Source organism: Polyodon spathula, chromosome 9 (genome assembly GCF_017654505.1).
Source record: "Polyodon spathula isolate WHYD16114869_AA chromosome 9, ASM1765450v1, whole genome shotgun sequence".
NCBI lineage: Eukaryota > Metazoa > Chordata > Actinopteri > Acipenseriformes > Polyodontidae > Polyodon > Polyodon spathula.
In genome coordinates this window covers 50,080,408-50,097,583 of record NC_054542.1, presented here as the reverse complement: position 1 = coordinate 50,097,583, position 17,176 = coordinate 50,080,408, and the positions used below count along the sequence as shown (strand labels likewise).

The 17,176-nt window shown below is 43.5% G+C and overlaps 1 protein-coding gene across 1 annotated transcript; it reads left to right on the top strand.

Moving 5' to 3' along the window:
- The first annotated feature begins 699 nt into the window (after positions 1–699).
- LOC121320997 (small integral membrane protein 11A-like) lies at positions 700–4,511 on the top strand. The gene is made up of 2 exons (XM_041259883.1): positions 700–789; positions 4,056–4,511. Exons 1-2 carry the CDS (start codon positions 769–771, stop codon positions 4,257–4,259), a joined length of 225 nt encoding a protein of 74 aa, XP_041115817.1. The 5' UTR covers positions 700–768; the 3' UTR covers positions 4,260–4,511.
- Positions 4,512–17,176: the final 12,665 nt, after the last annotated feature.

Genomic DNA, 17,176 nt, shown 5'->3' with positions numbered 1-17,176 from the left:
AGAACGTCTAAATAGCGACATCTAGCGACTCTGCGTGGTTTCTCTAGCGGCTTCCTGCGTTGTGGATTTGGTACCACCGGGCTCCTGTCTTCGTGTGTCGTTACATCACCTACCAGCCGTTCACGCTACATATTAATTATGAGAAGACAGTGTTATAAAGCGGGCTCCCTGGAGCTGTATGAATACAAAGCGACCTGCAATGCAATATATGAATTATGAGAACACAGTGTTATATACACTTCTTTCTTTCTTTCTTTCTTTCTTTCTTTCTTTTTGACTGGACCATGCCTATAAAAAACATTTTAAAGCGCCAGCATCTGCAGAAGCATGCAAAGTAGCCAAAAAATAGAAACCCGCGGCTGGCTTTCAAAGTAGCCCAATTCCGCGGGAAAACAGCGGACACGGCAAACTTGTTTCTCATGCCTTTAATTTGACCCTCCCCGCGTTTTCTAATGGTTGGTGGTATTGGCCAGTCACAACGTTCCATGAAAGGTTACGAAATGTTTTTGACGGGTTTCAATTGGTTAGCGAACACGTCCATCTCTATCCTTCTGTCTCATAGGGCCAGCGAGTTTCTAGAACGTTCGAAGTTGAACTCAAGCACTGAGTGGTTAACTCGAGTTGTCACTCCGTTAGCTGAGTTGTAACCCAGTATTTTTATTGGTTCACTGAAACGAGAGTGGGAAGTCCCGCCTTCAAATAAATAAAGTGTAAATCACAGCAGCTGTGCTAGTTGGAGATTGGAGTGTGGTCACACGGGAAAGGAACATGCATGAATTTAACTGGAGGGTAAGGCGGAAAAACATGTTTATTGTTGTTGAGATTTGTTTCCTTCGTGAACTGAGCGTGTCGAAGTCTATGATTGCACACGTGTGTGTGTGTGTGTGTGTGTGTGTGTGTGTGTGTTGTGTGTGTGTGTGTGTGTTTTAACCATCGTTGCAGTTACTGTGTTTCTGGTATAGATTTGCTGTAGATACACGCACTACGTACAGCGCGATGTAATCTTTACTATTAACAACCATATGAAGTTACTACAAACAACTATGAGCGCTGAGCGGTGAGTACATTGAGCTCTGAGTACGCTGAGCGGTGAGTACATTGAGCTGTGAGTACGCTGAGCGGTGAGTACACTGAGCTCTGAGTACGCTGAGCGGTGAGTACATTGAGCTCTGAGTACGCTGAGCGGTGAGTACATTGAGCTGTGAGTACGCTGAGCGGTGAGTACACTGAGCTCTGAGTACGCTGAGCGGTGAGTACATTGAGCTGTGAGTACATTGAGCTGTGAGTACACTGAGCTCTGAGTACGCTGAGTGGTGGTTACATTGAGCGGTGAGTACATTGAGCTGTGAGTACACTGAGCTCTGAGTACGCTGAGTGGTGAGTACATTGAGCTGTGAGTGCGCTGAGTGGTGAGTACATTGAGCTGTGAGTGCGCTGAGCGGTGAGTGCTGAGCGGGGAGTACATTCTGCCCAAGCTTTCTGCAACTAAACCCTGACAGGCACCCACAGCAGAGACCCCCCCTCAGCTGCTGCAGTCCTGCCTAGGCAGCTGTTCCTGCTCAGCAGCTGGGCTTGAACTTTGGGACTGGAAGGGGTTCAAATTAGAGCAGTGGAGATCTTGCAGGCTAAATGCATTCACTCGTGGTTTTGCACTGCACACTGTAGCTTTTAGATGTAATGTTGGTATGTAAATATTTACAATGACAAAACAGTGGTTATCAAGCAGCTTTGAATTGTATTTCATCAGCGGATAAATGTTTATTGCACTACTTGATTATTTAGCGTGACTGTGTGCTGTGCTCTACCGTTTTGAATTTCAAACACGCCTAATTGGAAATGTAATCTATATACCTAATGTTAATAATGCCTGTAATTGTGCTCCCCCCCCCCCCCCCCCCCCCCCCCCCCCCCCCCCCCCCCCCCCCCCCCCCGTTGACTCGGCAGAGAAAATGGTAGATTTCAAGACAACTTCACTACCATACTTTGCATAAATTATTTTCTAAACAAAGTTGAGGCAGGAGAAAGTAAGACATAAAGCACATCCTATCTACCTTAATTAGCTAAACGTAAATGACAAACAAAAGAATTATCATTCTGGTGGCGGCTAGTGACCTCCAAGGTCTGGTTCATTCTTTTGTCTCAGATGAATGTGATGCTTCGGCGCAGACGGCTATGAGATGAGGGTTTGCGACAGTGAGATATTTTAGAATGACGGGTTTGACGATCTGTTGCACAGACTGGGACTGTTGCTTCAACCCAAAAATACACATGGGATGCCAGTGACACTGCAAGTCTTTCTGTCAGTCACGCTGCACAAAGCAACTGCCAATTCGCAGCAGTGTGGCCACGAGCTTCCAGCTCCACTCGTCAGGGTTTTTTTGCTCTTCTTAAATCTACCATGCAGTTCTCTCCATTGGGCTTCTTCATTCTCACAAGCCCCCCCTTTTTTTTTTCAATTGTTAATGAATAGTACACATCAATGCTTTTTCTATTTGGGTATTTCTATATTCTTTAAGTGAGGGAATATATAAATGTGGATGTTTACAAACTTCTGTTAAAAGTTCCTCCAAGTCTTGCTCTATGATTATTACCAGGGTATGACCATGAAGCAAATGTGGACATTTTGCAACATTATCCGACTCTATGCGATTTCAGGTAGTAGACGCATGTGAAAGGGCTGTACGACTTTCCAAAAAAGATGCATGTTGCAAGAGTGTGGATGACGTAATTCTGACCTGTAGCACAGTCAGATGAGGCACAACTACAAACCTCTTTCAATCTGCCATGCAAAAAATAAAGAGGCTTCATTTAATTTCTTTCTTGATCTCTTCTAGCACGGTGAAGAACATGGATGTAATCCAGTGATTCTGCCTGGTTGTTCATCCTAGTAAACGCAGTGGCTTGCTCAGTGTGAGCAGCAAATCATTTATCGTAGTGAGCAATTATTTCTGGAAGTTGTCTGTTTGTTAAGCGAATCAGCAAAGCCGTACTTTGTCCATTTGAGCGAACTACCAGTTACTGAAAAGTTAACAGGGCCAGCAAGACTGTTATTAGCTGCACCCCTGGTCAGCCAATCCACTCTCTCATACCAGCCACTCTGAAGTGACCTGTTAGAATCTTCCTTTTTTGGCAGTGGCCTCCAGATTTTATGCAAAGTTTTTTTTTCTGTGTCAATTAGCATGGCAAGTAGTGTTCATCAACTGGTCAATGTTATCCTCCATCCCATCTTTTAAAAGTGCTGCACAAGACAAGACCCCAGGGGTAATAAGATGATACAACAGCTGTGTTTTAAATATAAAAAATTGGATACGAAATCAAATGATGCAATCTCCATTATTGAACACTTCAGTTGTAATCTTGCATATTTGGTACAGCAGTGCTTCAGCAGGGGGCAGGAGAGTGTGAGTGGTCCTCCAGTTAAAACCAGGCATTAGACTGTGTCATCTGCCATTGCTAGTACTGTGGTTAATCGCAGATGGGAGTTTATAATGGAGGCTTGTCTCCTGAAGGGCAAACAAACCCTGTCTGGGTTCCTCTCAGTAGCCAGAATTGCTGTAAATATGAATGCTGACTCTAGAGTTCACATTCAAATGTTGTTTTTTTTCTTACCTTTTAGACTTAAGTTTATTTTGTTTTATTGAACATTATTGTATTATAATGCTACACAACTAATTAATGTATACAGTTGACTCCACTTCTTTGCATATTGAATAATTGCACAAATCCCTTCATTGCACAGCATGCATCTGGTCATCTTGTTTGTTTTTTTTTTTACTGCATCATTTTCTGTGATTTTAGTATGATTGTAGTTTAATGCATAATTCACTTAAATGCATGAAGCTGCGCAGTCCAAGTTCATTGTAAGTTGTTAAATTGGATAACTGCATAATGCAAACAGCGTTCAGTGTTTTTTTTTTTTTTTTTAAATCTCGCTCTCTCTAGATAGCTGAAATCTTTGCAAATCCACAGGGTCAGCACTAGATGGTGCCGTTTCAAAGAAAATATTGCTCAAGTGAAGGGTTGCATTGCTAATGTTTAATTGCTTTTTCTCCCAGGCTTTGGACAACTTCCCTGTACTGCTGTATATTCTAGCAGCTAAGACGCTGCTCCTTTGCTTGGGCTTCGCAGCTACAAAGATGTATCAGAGCAGGAAAGCAGAGGCAGCTTTGAAAAAGCAACAGGAGCAGAAGAGACTGGCAGCGGTAGCGGCGGCAGCAGAGCACGAAGAGAAGGAAGACACTGACAAGAAAGAGGATTGAGCTCCTGCTGAGGTGGGGGTGCCTTGTGTTGCTGTCAAACTAGAGATCAAGAGGAAGGGAGGACGATTGTGAGCCCTGCAGACTGGCTCTGGCATGGTCTCAGAATACCACTGCCAGTTAAACTGCTCATCAAGTTGCTGATGGCTGATTTCATAGACTGGCAAAGATGAATGGCATTAACAAACTCCCATGTTTCTCAGTGTTTTTAACCTTTCAGCGCTGGCGTTTTTAATAAATGTGTTTTGAGTTGTACATTTTTCGAAGGGTGTCTTTTATATTTAGTTTTTTATGTGGCATGCTCTTTATTTTTACATGGCAGAGGGGGGAAACCTGTCACAATTTTTGTAGAAGGCTGGGGTAATTTACAGCTCTGTGTGTGTGACAGTGTTGCCCCAGATTGAAAGTGTACTTTCTCAAATGCTTTGTAGACTGGATAAGCCTGTGTTCTCGTCTGCTCTGGCAGCAGTGAGGACGATGCAGAAGAGAGGAAAGGGCTATGGTAAAAACTGGCTTAATTATCTATAAAGAAGTACAAGACTGCAGTGCAGTTTTGAATGGAGTGGACACTTGTGCTCTTTTTTGGGGCTGTAGAATGAAGACCGTGCAGTTGAGAGGATTCTTCCAGCACCGATGAGAAAGCGCAGTCCGTCTGATCATCTGAAATAAAGGCTGAAGACAGAACTGCTCTTTTACACAAACACTTCATTTGGATTAATGGCTTGTTAACCCCAGCTAGAGACATGTCAGTGTTTATGATGAGAATGTAACACATGCTGTGTCTAATCCTGACCACCTGCTGGCCCAATGATACAAGCTAGATTGCGTTTCCCTGCAGATACAATATCCCTGAGCCTTTTGCACACTTTATAAATATTTCATATACCTTTTGTATTTGGCTTAGTTTTTCTTGTTTGGGATATTAATGTTAGAGGGTAGAGAATATTACCCGCTGCTACTGCTGACAATCCGAGTCAGGCCCCTGGACTGTGAGTCTGGTACAGTTTTAGTGGGGCGTGTGCTGCAGTGTTTTCTGCACAGCCCTCTAACTGTACTGTCAGCTCACAGCACAGAAGCAATGAGGGCATTGAACTAAAATGACGAGAAACACTTTGATTGGGCAAACAAAAACAAGCTGAAGTCTTTTCAGAACAGTGATTGGAGCCATTCTGTTGATTGGTCTTTCCTGTTTCTGGCTGTGGAGTCCTCAGCAAGGCTCTTCTGCCTTCACAAAACAGCATTGGTGTCTGAACAGGTTCTCATACAACAACTGTATTAAATGTGTTGTGGGGTGTGGACAGAGCCCCTGCTTCCAATCAGTTATGCAGACTGAGGGACCAGGAGGTCACAATGATGCAGTTATACTCGGCTTCAGTATAACTGCACTTTGGGTTTTCATTAAAGGCTGCAATGTATTCACAGGTACCCTGTTGCTTTACAAATATAGACCACTAAAACTATCCAGGTGTTTTAAAAAACACGCAGTGGGAGCCCAGGTTTACTCCACAGGCAGTGTATTCAGGTGTGGGTAAGTTACTCTGAACACACTGGATCATCTTGTTGATTTTATAGCCAATGAACTGCAACAGTAAAATCTGCAGGTGAAAAGACAGGCTTGCTCTTTCCAGCAGAACAAGACTGAAGAGATTGTCTTCGTTGTGGAGGGGCAGACTGTCTGCAGCCCAGTATGGAAATGTATTTTCTTTTTTGGGGCGACGGAATTCTCCGGGCTGAGGCCGGTGTCAAGTACTCATACTGTATAAGGCACAGGATCCAAAAAATGAGTTCTGTTTGTTAGGTAAATGTTGATGGGATTGTTACCAGTAAACTGTATCATATTCTTATTTCCTTTTGGCACAGAAACGCCCTGCCCAGAAAGCCCCTCTTTTCAGGAATAAGTAATGTCTCATTGTGTTGATTAGACAAAGTGCCAGGATCAGTTCACTGCCAGGAACCAGACCAGCGTTTCTGGGAATAGCACATTATACTGATTATACCAATATCGCACAGCGTTTCTTCCTCTTCATTGATCACACAAGCAGCTGAACTAAATGTAGGCTCTTAAATATAAATCTCTTGATTGATCCACCCAATATGTTATCTATTATTTACACGTTGTAAAGTATAATAAAGGGTCGTTTTTTAAGATGACTTTTTGTAGCGTGTCCATATTTGGTAATCCCTATATTATAACTTGACTGTGAAATGTTTGCACTTGTCTCGTAACTCTGGTAACAAGATACTGAAACCGGTATCAGAACAGTGCAGAAATGTAAAAGAACGTGTAGCATCTCGTACATGTAACCGTTGCAGGGTTTTAATATACTTTGAATACTCATGCCATTGACTAACTCTTTAATTAAATTAAGGAGTAGTAAAGAGATGTGACTGCATGCCAAGTCAAGATAGGCCAGAACATATTCAAGGTCTATACTGGAGACAGGAGAGATCATGAAGGGTACAGGTCTATACTGGAGACAGGAGGGATCATGAAAGGTACAGGTCTATACTGCAGACAGGAGAGATCATGACGGGTACAGGTCTATACTGCAGACAGGAGAGATCATGACGGGTACAGGTCTATACTAGAATTCCAACCAGTATTGGAATCTCATCAACTCCCACATCACACCAAGCTGTGAGCTGTGTGCTGGTGTGATGTGGGGGGTTGATGAGATTTCAATGCTGGTTGGAATTCCTTTCTCAGATTTGAGCTCACATTGCAATAATACAGAGATAAATCGCAGTGGGCAGGATTCATAAAAACTTAGCACAGGTTTAATAATAATAATAATAATAATAATAATAATAAAATAAACATATTCAAGGCAGCTGCTGGATACACTTGAAAACAGTTTTAAAAACTTTCGCTATGCTTTTTGACAATTAAAATGATATCAGTTCCTTGACTCGTCACAGTAGTACAAGAAATACCATTTAATTAAAAAAAAAAAAAAGAAGGTGGTTGTGTCTATTTTTGCTTAAATCATTGAATCTGTGTTTGATGATGGCATGCCCCCATGGCACAACAGGGATTGTCTTTGTAAGCTGTTTTTTATGTATTATACAAATGATAATCAATTGCACGTGCAAACCAGCCACTATGCACAGTGCAAGCCAACATCTTAACCGCTTCCCAACAAAGGCCGGCTGCTCTGCACAAGCAGTTCTAGAGGGTTTACCCTCTTATCTGTAAGGTTTCGAAATGAAACTCCTAGCAAAGCCAGGAATGGATTCCCTTGCTTGCGTTAGCAGCTATTTCCTTATGGTGTGAATGCAGCGTTCGCTATGCCCTCTCCGTCACTGGGCTTCTCAATGACGGGTTTGGGCTTGGAGCAGACTCTTCCACAGGCAGCGGAGGAGCTCCAGGTTCCAGCTGCTTTCCTTGGCCTCCTTCAGGCCGTAACGTCTGTTGAAGTCTTTCTGGTTGAGCCTCCTGTTGTGGGAGAGGTTGCTGACCATCATTGAGAAGAGCATGAACCCGAAGAAGCCGATCACTATGATGACGTACCACTCTGCGTTCTTCTGGGGGTTTGTGCTGGATGACTGCGGGCTGCTGCTGCTGTTGTAGGTGTGCAGGAAGTCCCACTGGAGATTGCTGTAGTTCACCGGCCACATTCTGCTGTCAACAGACACAGCCTGTTAGATATCGTGACATCACAAAACTTTGGAGATATTCATTTTAAAAAGAATAAGAACCCTAAACTAAGTCCTTAAATTAAAGCCGTTAAAACTAAGGCTGTGCTCTGAATTCTCTCTCTTACAAACTACTTTATGACATTACAAGCCTCCTAATTAAAGAGTGATTCTACTTTCTAAAGGTAACGAGAACCTGGCCTTGTTTTAATCAGCTGATTTTCCATTCCCATTAAACTATTTGTATCTGACTTTTGTTGCCTTGAGTTTCACAAATGTGAAATGCTTGCTTGCTTGCTTTCTTTTTCACCAGGATATTTACCTGTTGAAACTGAGGCCTTGTTTACAAGGGGTCCTTGAAAACAATAACAAAGACAATTGTAAAGTATCAAAAAATTTCAAGGTGCAAAAATGCCAATAGAACATCGCAATAAAAACAACAGCATACAGAGATCTTAGTATAAAGAATCTATTTGTTAATGTGGACTGAGGGAGAAGCATTGGCAGGAGGTTCTAAGAAATTCACTAACATGACCTTTAAAACCAGAGAAGGAAAGACTGATTCAATTGCCAGGTGTCTGTAGCTGCAACCCCCTCTGCTCCTAATCCTGTTTAGCTGAACTCCACTCTAATTAAGCTCACAAAAACAAATGGATCAATCCCTTCTCCACGGCAGTCCTTCCTGCTTTTTAAACCACTGTTGTGTGCTTTCACATGGATCTGCTTCTCTCTCTGCTTGTCAATGCTGTGTGCTTTCACATGGATCTGCTTCTCTCTCTGCTTGTCAATGCTGTGTGCTTTCACATGGATCTGCTTCTCTCTGCTTGTCAATGCTGTGTGCTTTCACATGGATCTGCTTCTCTCTCTGCTTGTCAATGCTGTGTGCTTTCACATGGATCTGCTTCTCTCTGCTTGTCAATGCTGTGTGCTTTCACATGGATCTGCTTCTCTCTCTGCTTGTCAATGCTGTGTGCTTTCACATGGATCTGCTTCTCTCTGCTTGTCAATGCTGTGTGCTTTCACATGGATCTGCTTCTCTCTCTGCTTGTCAATGCTGTGTGCTTTTACATGGATCTGCTTCTCTCTGCTTGTCAATGCTGTGTGCTTTTCACTTGGATCTGCTTAAATGTCATCGGACTGAGCATTTTTGAAAAAAAAAAACAAAACAAAAAAACCATAGACAAAGATTTTCGTAACTCTATATTGCCTCTTTTTCTTACCTAATATTGAATAAGCAAAATATGTTTAGAGTGGTTTCAAATATGAATACAGTCCTCAGTGGCAGGTGGTAACAGTACACAGCTCTCAGTACACAAAGACAATCAGTCTGTCCAGGTATATGCTAACGCATGCCTCCCGCCTATCCTGTATACACAATGCATTTGCACTTAATCACATTTTTATTCGATTTGTTAGCATTACAGTTCTGATCTGGGAATGCTTCCTAATTAATGCAGTCTGCAGCACTTTAACTGCTCTTAGCTGTGTGTGGCTCTCTGCTTCCTCAGATTGCAGCTGGAGCAGCCCTCAACACAGGCAGCAGCTGTCTCCTGGTGGGGGTCTCCATACAGTATCAAATACAGTACTGTCACAAGACTGCCAGACAGTTAGACAGAATGGGCTAGAATGAGATATACGGACAATAAAGCAATGCAGTTAAAAAGCATCAAGCACTAACGCTTCCATGCAGTCTAGTAAAGCAAAGCCAGTGCTGTGGGGCAGGGGTACTAACCTGCTGCTGTGGGCCCCTCGCCTGGCTGCTGTGGTGCCTGTGCTCCAGTGGCGTTGATGGCTCCAGTCTCTCTATGGGGCAGCCCTTCTCTTTAATGACTCCAGGTGCTGAGCTGGGTGGAGCCTGTTTCTCAGCTGAGAGAGCAATCTGAGAGAGTGTCAAATATTTGATGGGATTGCTTTTTATATTCCTTTCCATCAGCATGTCTATGGAATTGACTGCTATCAAATAAGGGCTGGACTATAATCAGGTTATTGATGTGTTGATTAGATAACAGCAGCAACCAAAACACGAGAGAATATATACTGAGAAAACAATACATGGTAAAAGATTTGACTTGTTTTAAGGGTCGATAGTCCTTTTGCACAAGACCCAGGCACAAGATTGAGGTGTTTTAAGCACTTTTTTTTTTTTTTTACTGATTACAGAAATAGCTAAACAAAACAAAAGCCTAACTCCACTTTGGAGCACCAACTCCACCATCTGGTGCCTCCGGGAAGGGACAGAAAACAGGCGACAGGGGACCCAAATAGGGTGGCAGGGGTGACTGGAGTGCACACTGATAGACGGTTCAGAGCTTTTACGCGTGCTTTTATTCAATACAAAATAGACCAAACATAAAACAAACCCAAAAGCCTAGCTCACACTGGAGCGCTATAGCTAATACACACAGAAATGACCTTCCTAAATACGGGACGGCTAAGCCGTTTACCTGTACGAAACACATAGTACCTTTCCAGTGACTGCTCGGCAACATGGAACACAGCTTCCTGCTTCCGTCTCAGCAGCCCTGAATGAATTAGTTCTGTCTTTTATATTCCCCATGAAAACAGGGATCGGCAGCTGGCACTGATTTACAATAGTCGCCAACTACCAAAACAATTAACACACGTTTGCCTATTGTAACGCTTGGGTTTTACACTCCATTGAACTGCAGGACGGGGACGCGAGCCTGAGGTTAAAAGACAAACGCATTACCAGTCAACTAAAGACCAAGCACTGCAGTCGAGAGGAAAGCAGGTGTCTTATGCTGATGGTAACGTTATAAACCCATCAGCCACAAGGAGGGGGATCATTACATCGTGTTTGGCAGGGAGGATTTTAACCCCCTCCCTGCTCTGCTACATTTGCTACAAATGACACACTTGTGCGGCTGCGACATTTTTAATAACTGATTACTTTCTTACAGAAGTAATGTCTCACTGACATGACTTCTGACGACTTGGGTTATTTGTGCAACCAGGAAACTCTGCAAGCTTTTTGTTTTGCATGTTTTGCAAGCACAATACATCTTTGTTAACTTGGCTCTTTCCTGTTTGTGGATTTCTAATTCGGGAGCAGTAGACAGGTTTTGTTTTTCCAGTTATTTTTCCAATGTTTGTATTGTTTTAGAAGATTCTGAGGATAAGTAGTATGATGCCCAGTACAGTTGCACTGTGGATAATGCTGCACAGCCCCATTCTTATTTGTGGTTGGTTTCTGAGTCCTGTGTTCTCACTACAATACAAAACACAAGGCAACTGAAATCCAAGTAGGAGTGGTTCAATAATAACAAACAGCAGCAATGTTTTCAATCAAATCAAGGAACAGTTTGAATTTGAGTTCTGAACAAACCAAAACCCAGAGGAAAAAAACAAAAACAAAACATGTTATAGATCAAATATGTACTGTATATCTGATACAAATGAGCAAAACAAGACGGGATTGTAATTCTGTGTTGTTGTTTCTAATCATAAGCTCTACATGTTAATAGCAGAATGACCTTGAAGAATGTGTTCATGTATCTGATATCATGGCACTTCTTCCAGAGCAGCCCTTTTGAAAGCAGACAATGAACAACACAAAGCACACAAAGGTGCTGCCTGACACCCTCATCCTACTGAGTGACATCTACTGTGCACATCTTACTAACCCTGGAATATTAGAGATGATCAGTCCGTTTCACAATGTTTCTCACAATGTGACAATCGAGCAGCAGCTGCAATAGGGTTGATACCTTTCCACAGACCAAACCTGGACAGATTTCAAAGTATACCTAGCTCTATCAAAACGGCAGTACACTGTCCTAGACGATCTTGTCTAGAGGTTTTTTTTTTTTTTTTTACAAATAATTTCTGAGCCTGAAAAGCCTGTTTGTGATGGTCTAAAGCATTTTTCAGCCATTGTGTCTTTCACTACCCCCCATAATAAATATCAACTAACCCAGACAGGTGGCAAGCCAAAGCTGCAGTATAACTAGCCTCACTTTGAGGCATTGTGTTGAAAAGCATTTCGATTTTCTGAACATTTCATTTCATACCTGTTTCATATCCTGTCCTACTGGTATTCATTCTTACTGTGCCAGCTGGAGGTCAGTTGGTGAGTTATTAATGAACTGCAATGGTTTTTGCTTGATGTTTTCAGTTACATAAAGAAAGAAGAGGTGAAACAGAAAGACACATCACTTGTTCTGCTTAGGGGCTTCATTTAAAGTGTTTCTACAGACTCTCTATACTAATTTTACAACAAAACAAAACTCTCTCAAGCTACCCATTTTTCATTTTGTAATAATACAAAAAAACAATAGGAGTTCATTAAAAAGTGAAGTAAATGCATTGAAAATACAGCCCTAAAGACCATCTCAGAAATTCTCAATGTAACTCTAACCTATGGTGCTCAGTCATTTCTGCTGCACTGTATGGAGGTTTGTGATCTCAATGCTGCGGTGCTCAGTGTCATTTCCGGTGCACTGCAGGGAGGTTTGTGATCTCAATGCTGCGGTGCTCAGTGTCATTTCTGCTGCACTGTATGGAGGATTGTGATCTCAATGCTGCGGTGCTCAGTGTCATTTCCGCTGCACTGTATGGAGATTTGTGATCTCAATGCTGCGGTGCTCAGTGTCATTTCCGTTGCACTGCAGGGAGGTTTGTGATCTCAATGCTACGGTGCTCAGTGTCATTTCAGTTGCACTGCAGGGAGGGTTGTGATCTCAATGCTGCGGTGCTCAGTGTCATTTCCGGTGCACTGCAGGGAGGTTTGTGATCTCAATGCTGCGGTGCTCAGTGTCATTTCCATTGCACTGTATGGAGGTTTGTGATCTCAATGCTGCAGTGCTCAGTGTCATTTCCGCTGCACTGCAGGGAGGTTTGTGATCTCAATGCTGCGGTGCTCAGTGTCATTTCCGCTGCACTGCAGGGAGGTTTGTGATCTCAATGCTGCGCTGCTCAGTGTCATTTCCGTTACTCTGCAGGGAGGTTTGTGATCTCAATGCTGCAGTGCTCAGTGTCAAGTTTGTGATCTCAATGCTGCGGTGCTCAGTGTCATTTCCGGTGCACTGCAGGGAGGTTTGTGATCTCAATGCTGCGGTGCTCAGTGTCATTTCCGTTGCACTGCAGGGAGGTTTGTGATCTCAATGCTGCGGTGCTCAGTGTCATTTCCATTGCACTGCAGGGAGGTTTGTGATCTCAATGCTGCGGTGCAGAGTGTCATTTCCGTTGCACTGTATGGAGGTTTGTGATCTCAATGCTGCGGTGCTCAGTGTCATTTCCGGTGCACTGCAGGGAGGTTTGTGATCTCAATGCTGCGGTGCTCAGTGTCATTTCCGTTGCTCTGCAGGGAGGTTTGTGATCTCAATGCTGCGGTGCTCAGCGTCATTTCCGTTACTCTGCAGGGAGGTTTGTGATCTCAATGCTGCGGTGCTCAGTGTCATTTCCGTTACTCTGCAGGGAGGTTTGTGATCTCAATGCTGCGGTGCTCAGTGTCATTTCCGTTGCACTGCAGGGAGGTTTGTGATCTCAATGCTGCGGTGCTCAGTGTCATTTCCGTTACTCTGCAGGGAGGTTTGTGATCTCAATGCTGCGGTGCTCAGTGTCATTTCTGTTACTCTGCAGGGAGGTTTGTGATCTCAATGCTGCGGTGCTCAGTGTCATTTCCGTTACTCTGCAGGGAGGTTTGTGATCTCAATGCTGCGGTGCTCAGTGTCATTTCTGTTGCACTGTATGGAGGTTTGTGATCTCAATGCTGCGGTGCTCAGTGTCATTTCCGTTACTCTGCAGGGAGGTTTGTGATCTCAATGCTGCGGTGCTCAGTGTCATTTCCGTTACTCTGCAGGGAGGTTTGTGATCTCAATGCTGCGGTGCTCAGTGTCATTTCCGTTATTCTGCAGGGAGGTTTGTGATCTCAATGCTGCGGTGCTCAGTGTCATTTCCGTTGCACTGCAGGGAGGTTTGTGATCTCAATGCTGCGGTGCTCAGTGTCATTTCCGTTACTCTGCAGGGAGGTTTGTGATCTCAATGCTGCGGTGCTCAGTGTCATTTCCGTTGCACTGCAGGGAGGTTTGTGATCTCAATACTGCGGTGCTCAGTGTCATTTCCGTTACTATGCAGGGAGGTTTGTGATCTCAATGCTGCGGTGCTCAGTGTCATTTCCGGTGCACTGCAGGGAGGTTTGTGATCTCAATGCTGCTCTTGCTTGACTAGTTTTAACTAGGACTGTGGTGTTATTCAGGCTCTCACTCTGAGATGGATGGAGATGCAGATGGATCACACTAGTTTACTGCAAAGCTACGTCTTAGTTAGTGCTTATCTTGGCGAGAGCCGAGTTCAAATCAGCATGAAGTTTAACATCTACTCACGTAATGGAAATAATGTAGCATTGATTTATGCATTTTCAAGCGGTCATCCTGATGTGATTTCTGAAATGAAAGTGCTGGTCCACTATGAAAGGTGCTATATACAAATAAAGATTATTATTATTATTATTTATTATTATTATTATTATTATTATTATTATTATTATTTACGATATGTTAATATCTTAATGAGCAGGGCTTCTTGTGTGCGTGATAATTTAAAAGCAAATCTGTGTTAATTGTTAATTTATCGGAGTTAATTTGCACATATAAAAAGAGGGTTTTAATTAACAAAAGAATATATAACACCTTGAAACAGACAATTAACAGACCGCATTTGTGATGTCGACGAGAGAGAGAGAGAGACACTTGACTTTTAAGATCCTTTATTTAAACATTCCAAATAAAATCCATTAAAATTCAATAAAGGTAAAACACAACAAAAATTAAGAACATGATATATTTTAGGTTTTTTTATATCTGCTGAGGCAGTAGTAATCTTAATTTTACTCCATAAATTTAATCCATACTGGCCTGTGCCTCTCCTCTACCTCAGACATGCCCTCCACCTTGAATCTACCAACCCCCTCAACTGGTGAAAATGTGATATCTTCACACACAACTGGTAGATTTTCAGCCTGGTCACTTCTGCCCTCTCAAAACCGTCACAGAGAGTCATTGACTGAAAGAAACGCACAGGGAAGAGTGGATTGAAGAATAGGGGCTCCTCCAACAGGACCCTGCCTGTCAGAGACCTCTCATCTCTCTCCACCCTCACTGCCCTCCAGGCATATAAAACACTCAAGTAAAAACAAGGGAGACCTATTTTAGCTAACCCAGTACTCTCGATTAAAAACAGGTGTTTGCCTATCCCCAACCCCCCTTCTCTGCTGAGAAAAAAAACAAGCCAGCCTCTTCCAATGAGCCTCCTCCCCAGTGTACAGGAGCCTCTGAACCGCCTGCAGCCTGAAGGCTGCTACCCTGCTGGCAATGCTGACCAGCCCCTGCCCCCCTTCATCAGTGAGGAGATACAGGACTGCTTGCCGCAACCAATGTCTCCCGCTCCAGAAGAAATCCAGCAGTATTCTCTGGATCTCTTGCACCATACCGTGGGGAGGGTCCAGACACACCAGCCTGTACCACAGCATGGAGACCACCAGATTATTAATCTCCAGGACCCTTTCCCTAAAGGACAGCTGGGCCAGCAGTCCCTTCCATCTCTGCAGCCGCCCCCTCACCCTGTCCACCAGGCCCTCCCAGTTTTTCTGCACTTAAGTCTCCACTCCGAAAAACACACCCAACACTTTTATACCTGTCCTGTCCCATCTCAGCGCTTGGGGAAGGACAGGGGGTGAGCAATCATGCCAACTCCCTGACAGGAAGGTGTCACACTTTGCCCAGTTAACTTTTGCCGTAGATGCTCCCTGGAATGTGTGCAGGCTCTGTAGTGCCTTGATGTCTCAGTCACTGCACACAGACATATTCACATCATCTGCATATGCAGACACCTTCACTGTGACAGGACACTGCCCAGCCAACCAGTCTACCCCTCAGCAGGTGCAGAAGGGGTTCTATGGCCAGTGAATAAAGCATTCCAGACAGGGAGCAGCCCTGCCTTATACCCCTGCACACTGGGAAGGGTTGACTCAGCCCATTGTTATTCTTTAAAATGCTAAAAACATTTAAGTATAGAAGTTGAATGTAAGAGATAAAAACAAGGCCAAACCCGAAGGCTCCCAGGGTTTTAAAAAGGTATGTGTGGTCGACCCTGTCAAACGCCTTCTCCTGATCTAAACAGACCAGCCCAACATTCAAATCACATGTATTAGCCATTGATAAAAAGTCTTGAGTTAAAAACAAATTATCAAAAATGGAGCATCCCGGTATACAGTAGGTTTGGTCCATGTGAATTACAGCCCCTATACATGTTTTTAATCTATTGGCCAGACATTTTGAAATTATTTTAAAATCAGAACATAAAAGCAAAACAGGTCTCTAGTTTTTTAACAAACACAGGTCTCCTTTCTTGGGCAGCAGTGTGATTACTGCCCTCCTGCAACTGAGGGGCAGTTCTTTATCCTGGAGGCTCTCTCCCAACACCTGCAAAAAGTCCTCTCCAATCAGTCCAGAATTTTTTTAAAAAATTCAGCTGGCAGTCCGTCAATGCCAGGAGCTTTTCTGATGGAAAGCTGTGTAACAGCAGTGGTCAGCTCCTGATATGTTAGTGGCTTATCTAATTGATATTGTTCTTCTTCGCTAAGGTTGGGTAAATCCTGAAGCAGCAGCTCCATATCCTGTTGGTCACATGGCTCTTTACTGTATAATTCAGTATTACGTTTTACTGCTTCCCTGACAATCTCCTCTCGGCTGTACAGCTCCCTGCTGCAAGGTATCCGGATGCAATGCATCTGCCGGCTGTCTGCTCTCCTCCTTTCCAAGCCAAAAAAGAAACTGGAGGGGGTGTCCATGTCTTTCAGTTCCATGAAGCGAGCGCGCACCAACGCCCCCTTCACTCTCTCCTTCAGCAGGCTGCCCAGCATGTGTTTCTGCTCCCTCAGGGTTTGCAGGGTCTGCTCCTGGTGGTCTGTGTCCAGGCTGCTCTCTAACTGGAGAATTTTAAACTCCAACTCACTCACCGCTGCGTTCAGTGACCCAGTTGAATTGAGTGTGTGTTGCTGGCAAAAACTTTTAATCTGTGTTTTGCCAATGTCCCACCACTGCCTCATATTTTTATAGAGTCTTTTTTCTTTTTTCCATATGTTCCAAAATTGCTTGAACTGCTTTACAAAAACTGTCTCCTGTAATAACTTTACATTAAAATGCCAGTAGGAGGTGCTGTCAGAGTCAGTGGTATATATTAATGTAACTAACAGGCAGTGGTGGTCAGAGAGGCTACTGGGAATGATGTTGGCTTTAATGAATTTATTCAAATGAGTGTGTGAC

Excerpts from the sequence above, each read along its gene's own strand:
- LOC121320997 (XM_041259883.1), top strand. The coding sequence starts at position 769 with ATGCATGAATTTAACTGGAGG. Across the intron at positions 790-4,055 it reads TGCATGAATTTAACTGGAGG|GCTTTGGACAACTTCCCTGT; the intron begins GTAAGGCGGAAA and ends TTTTTCTCCCAG.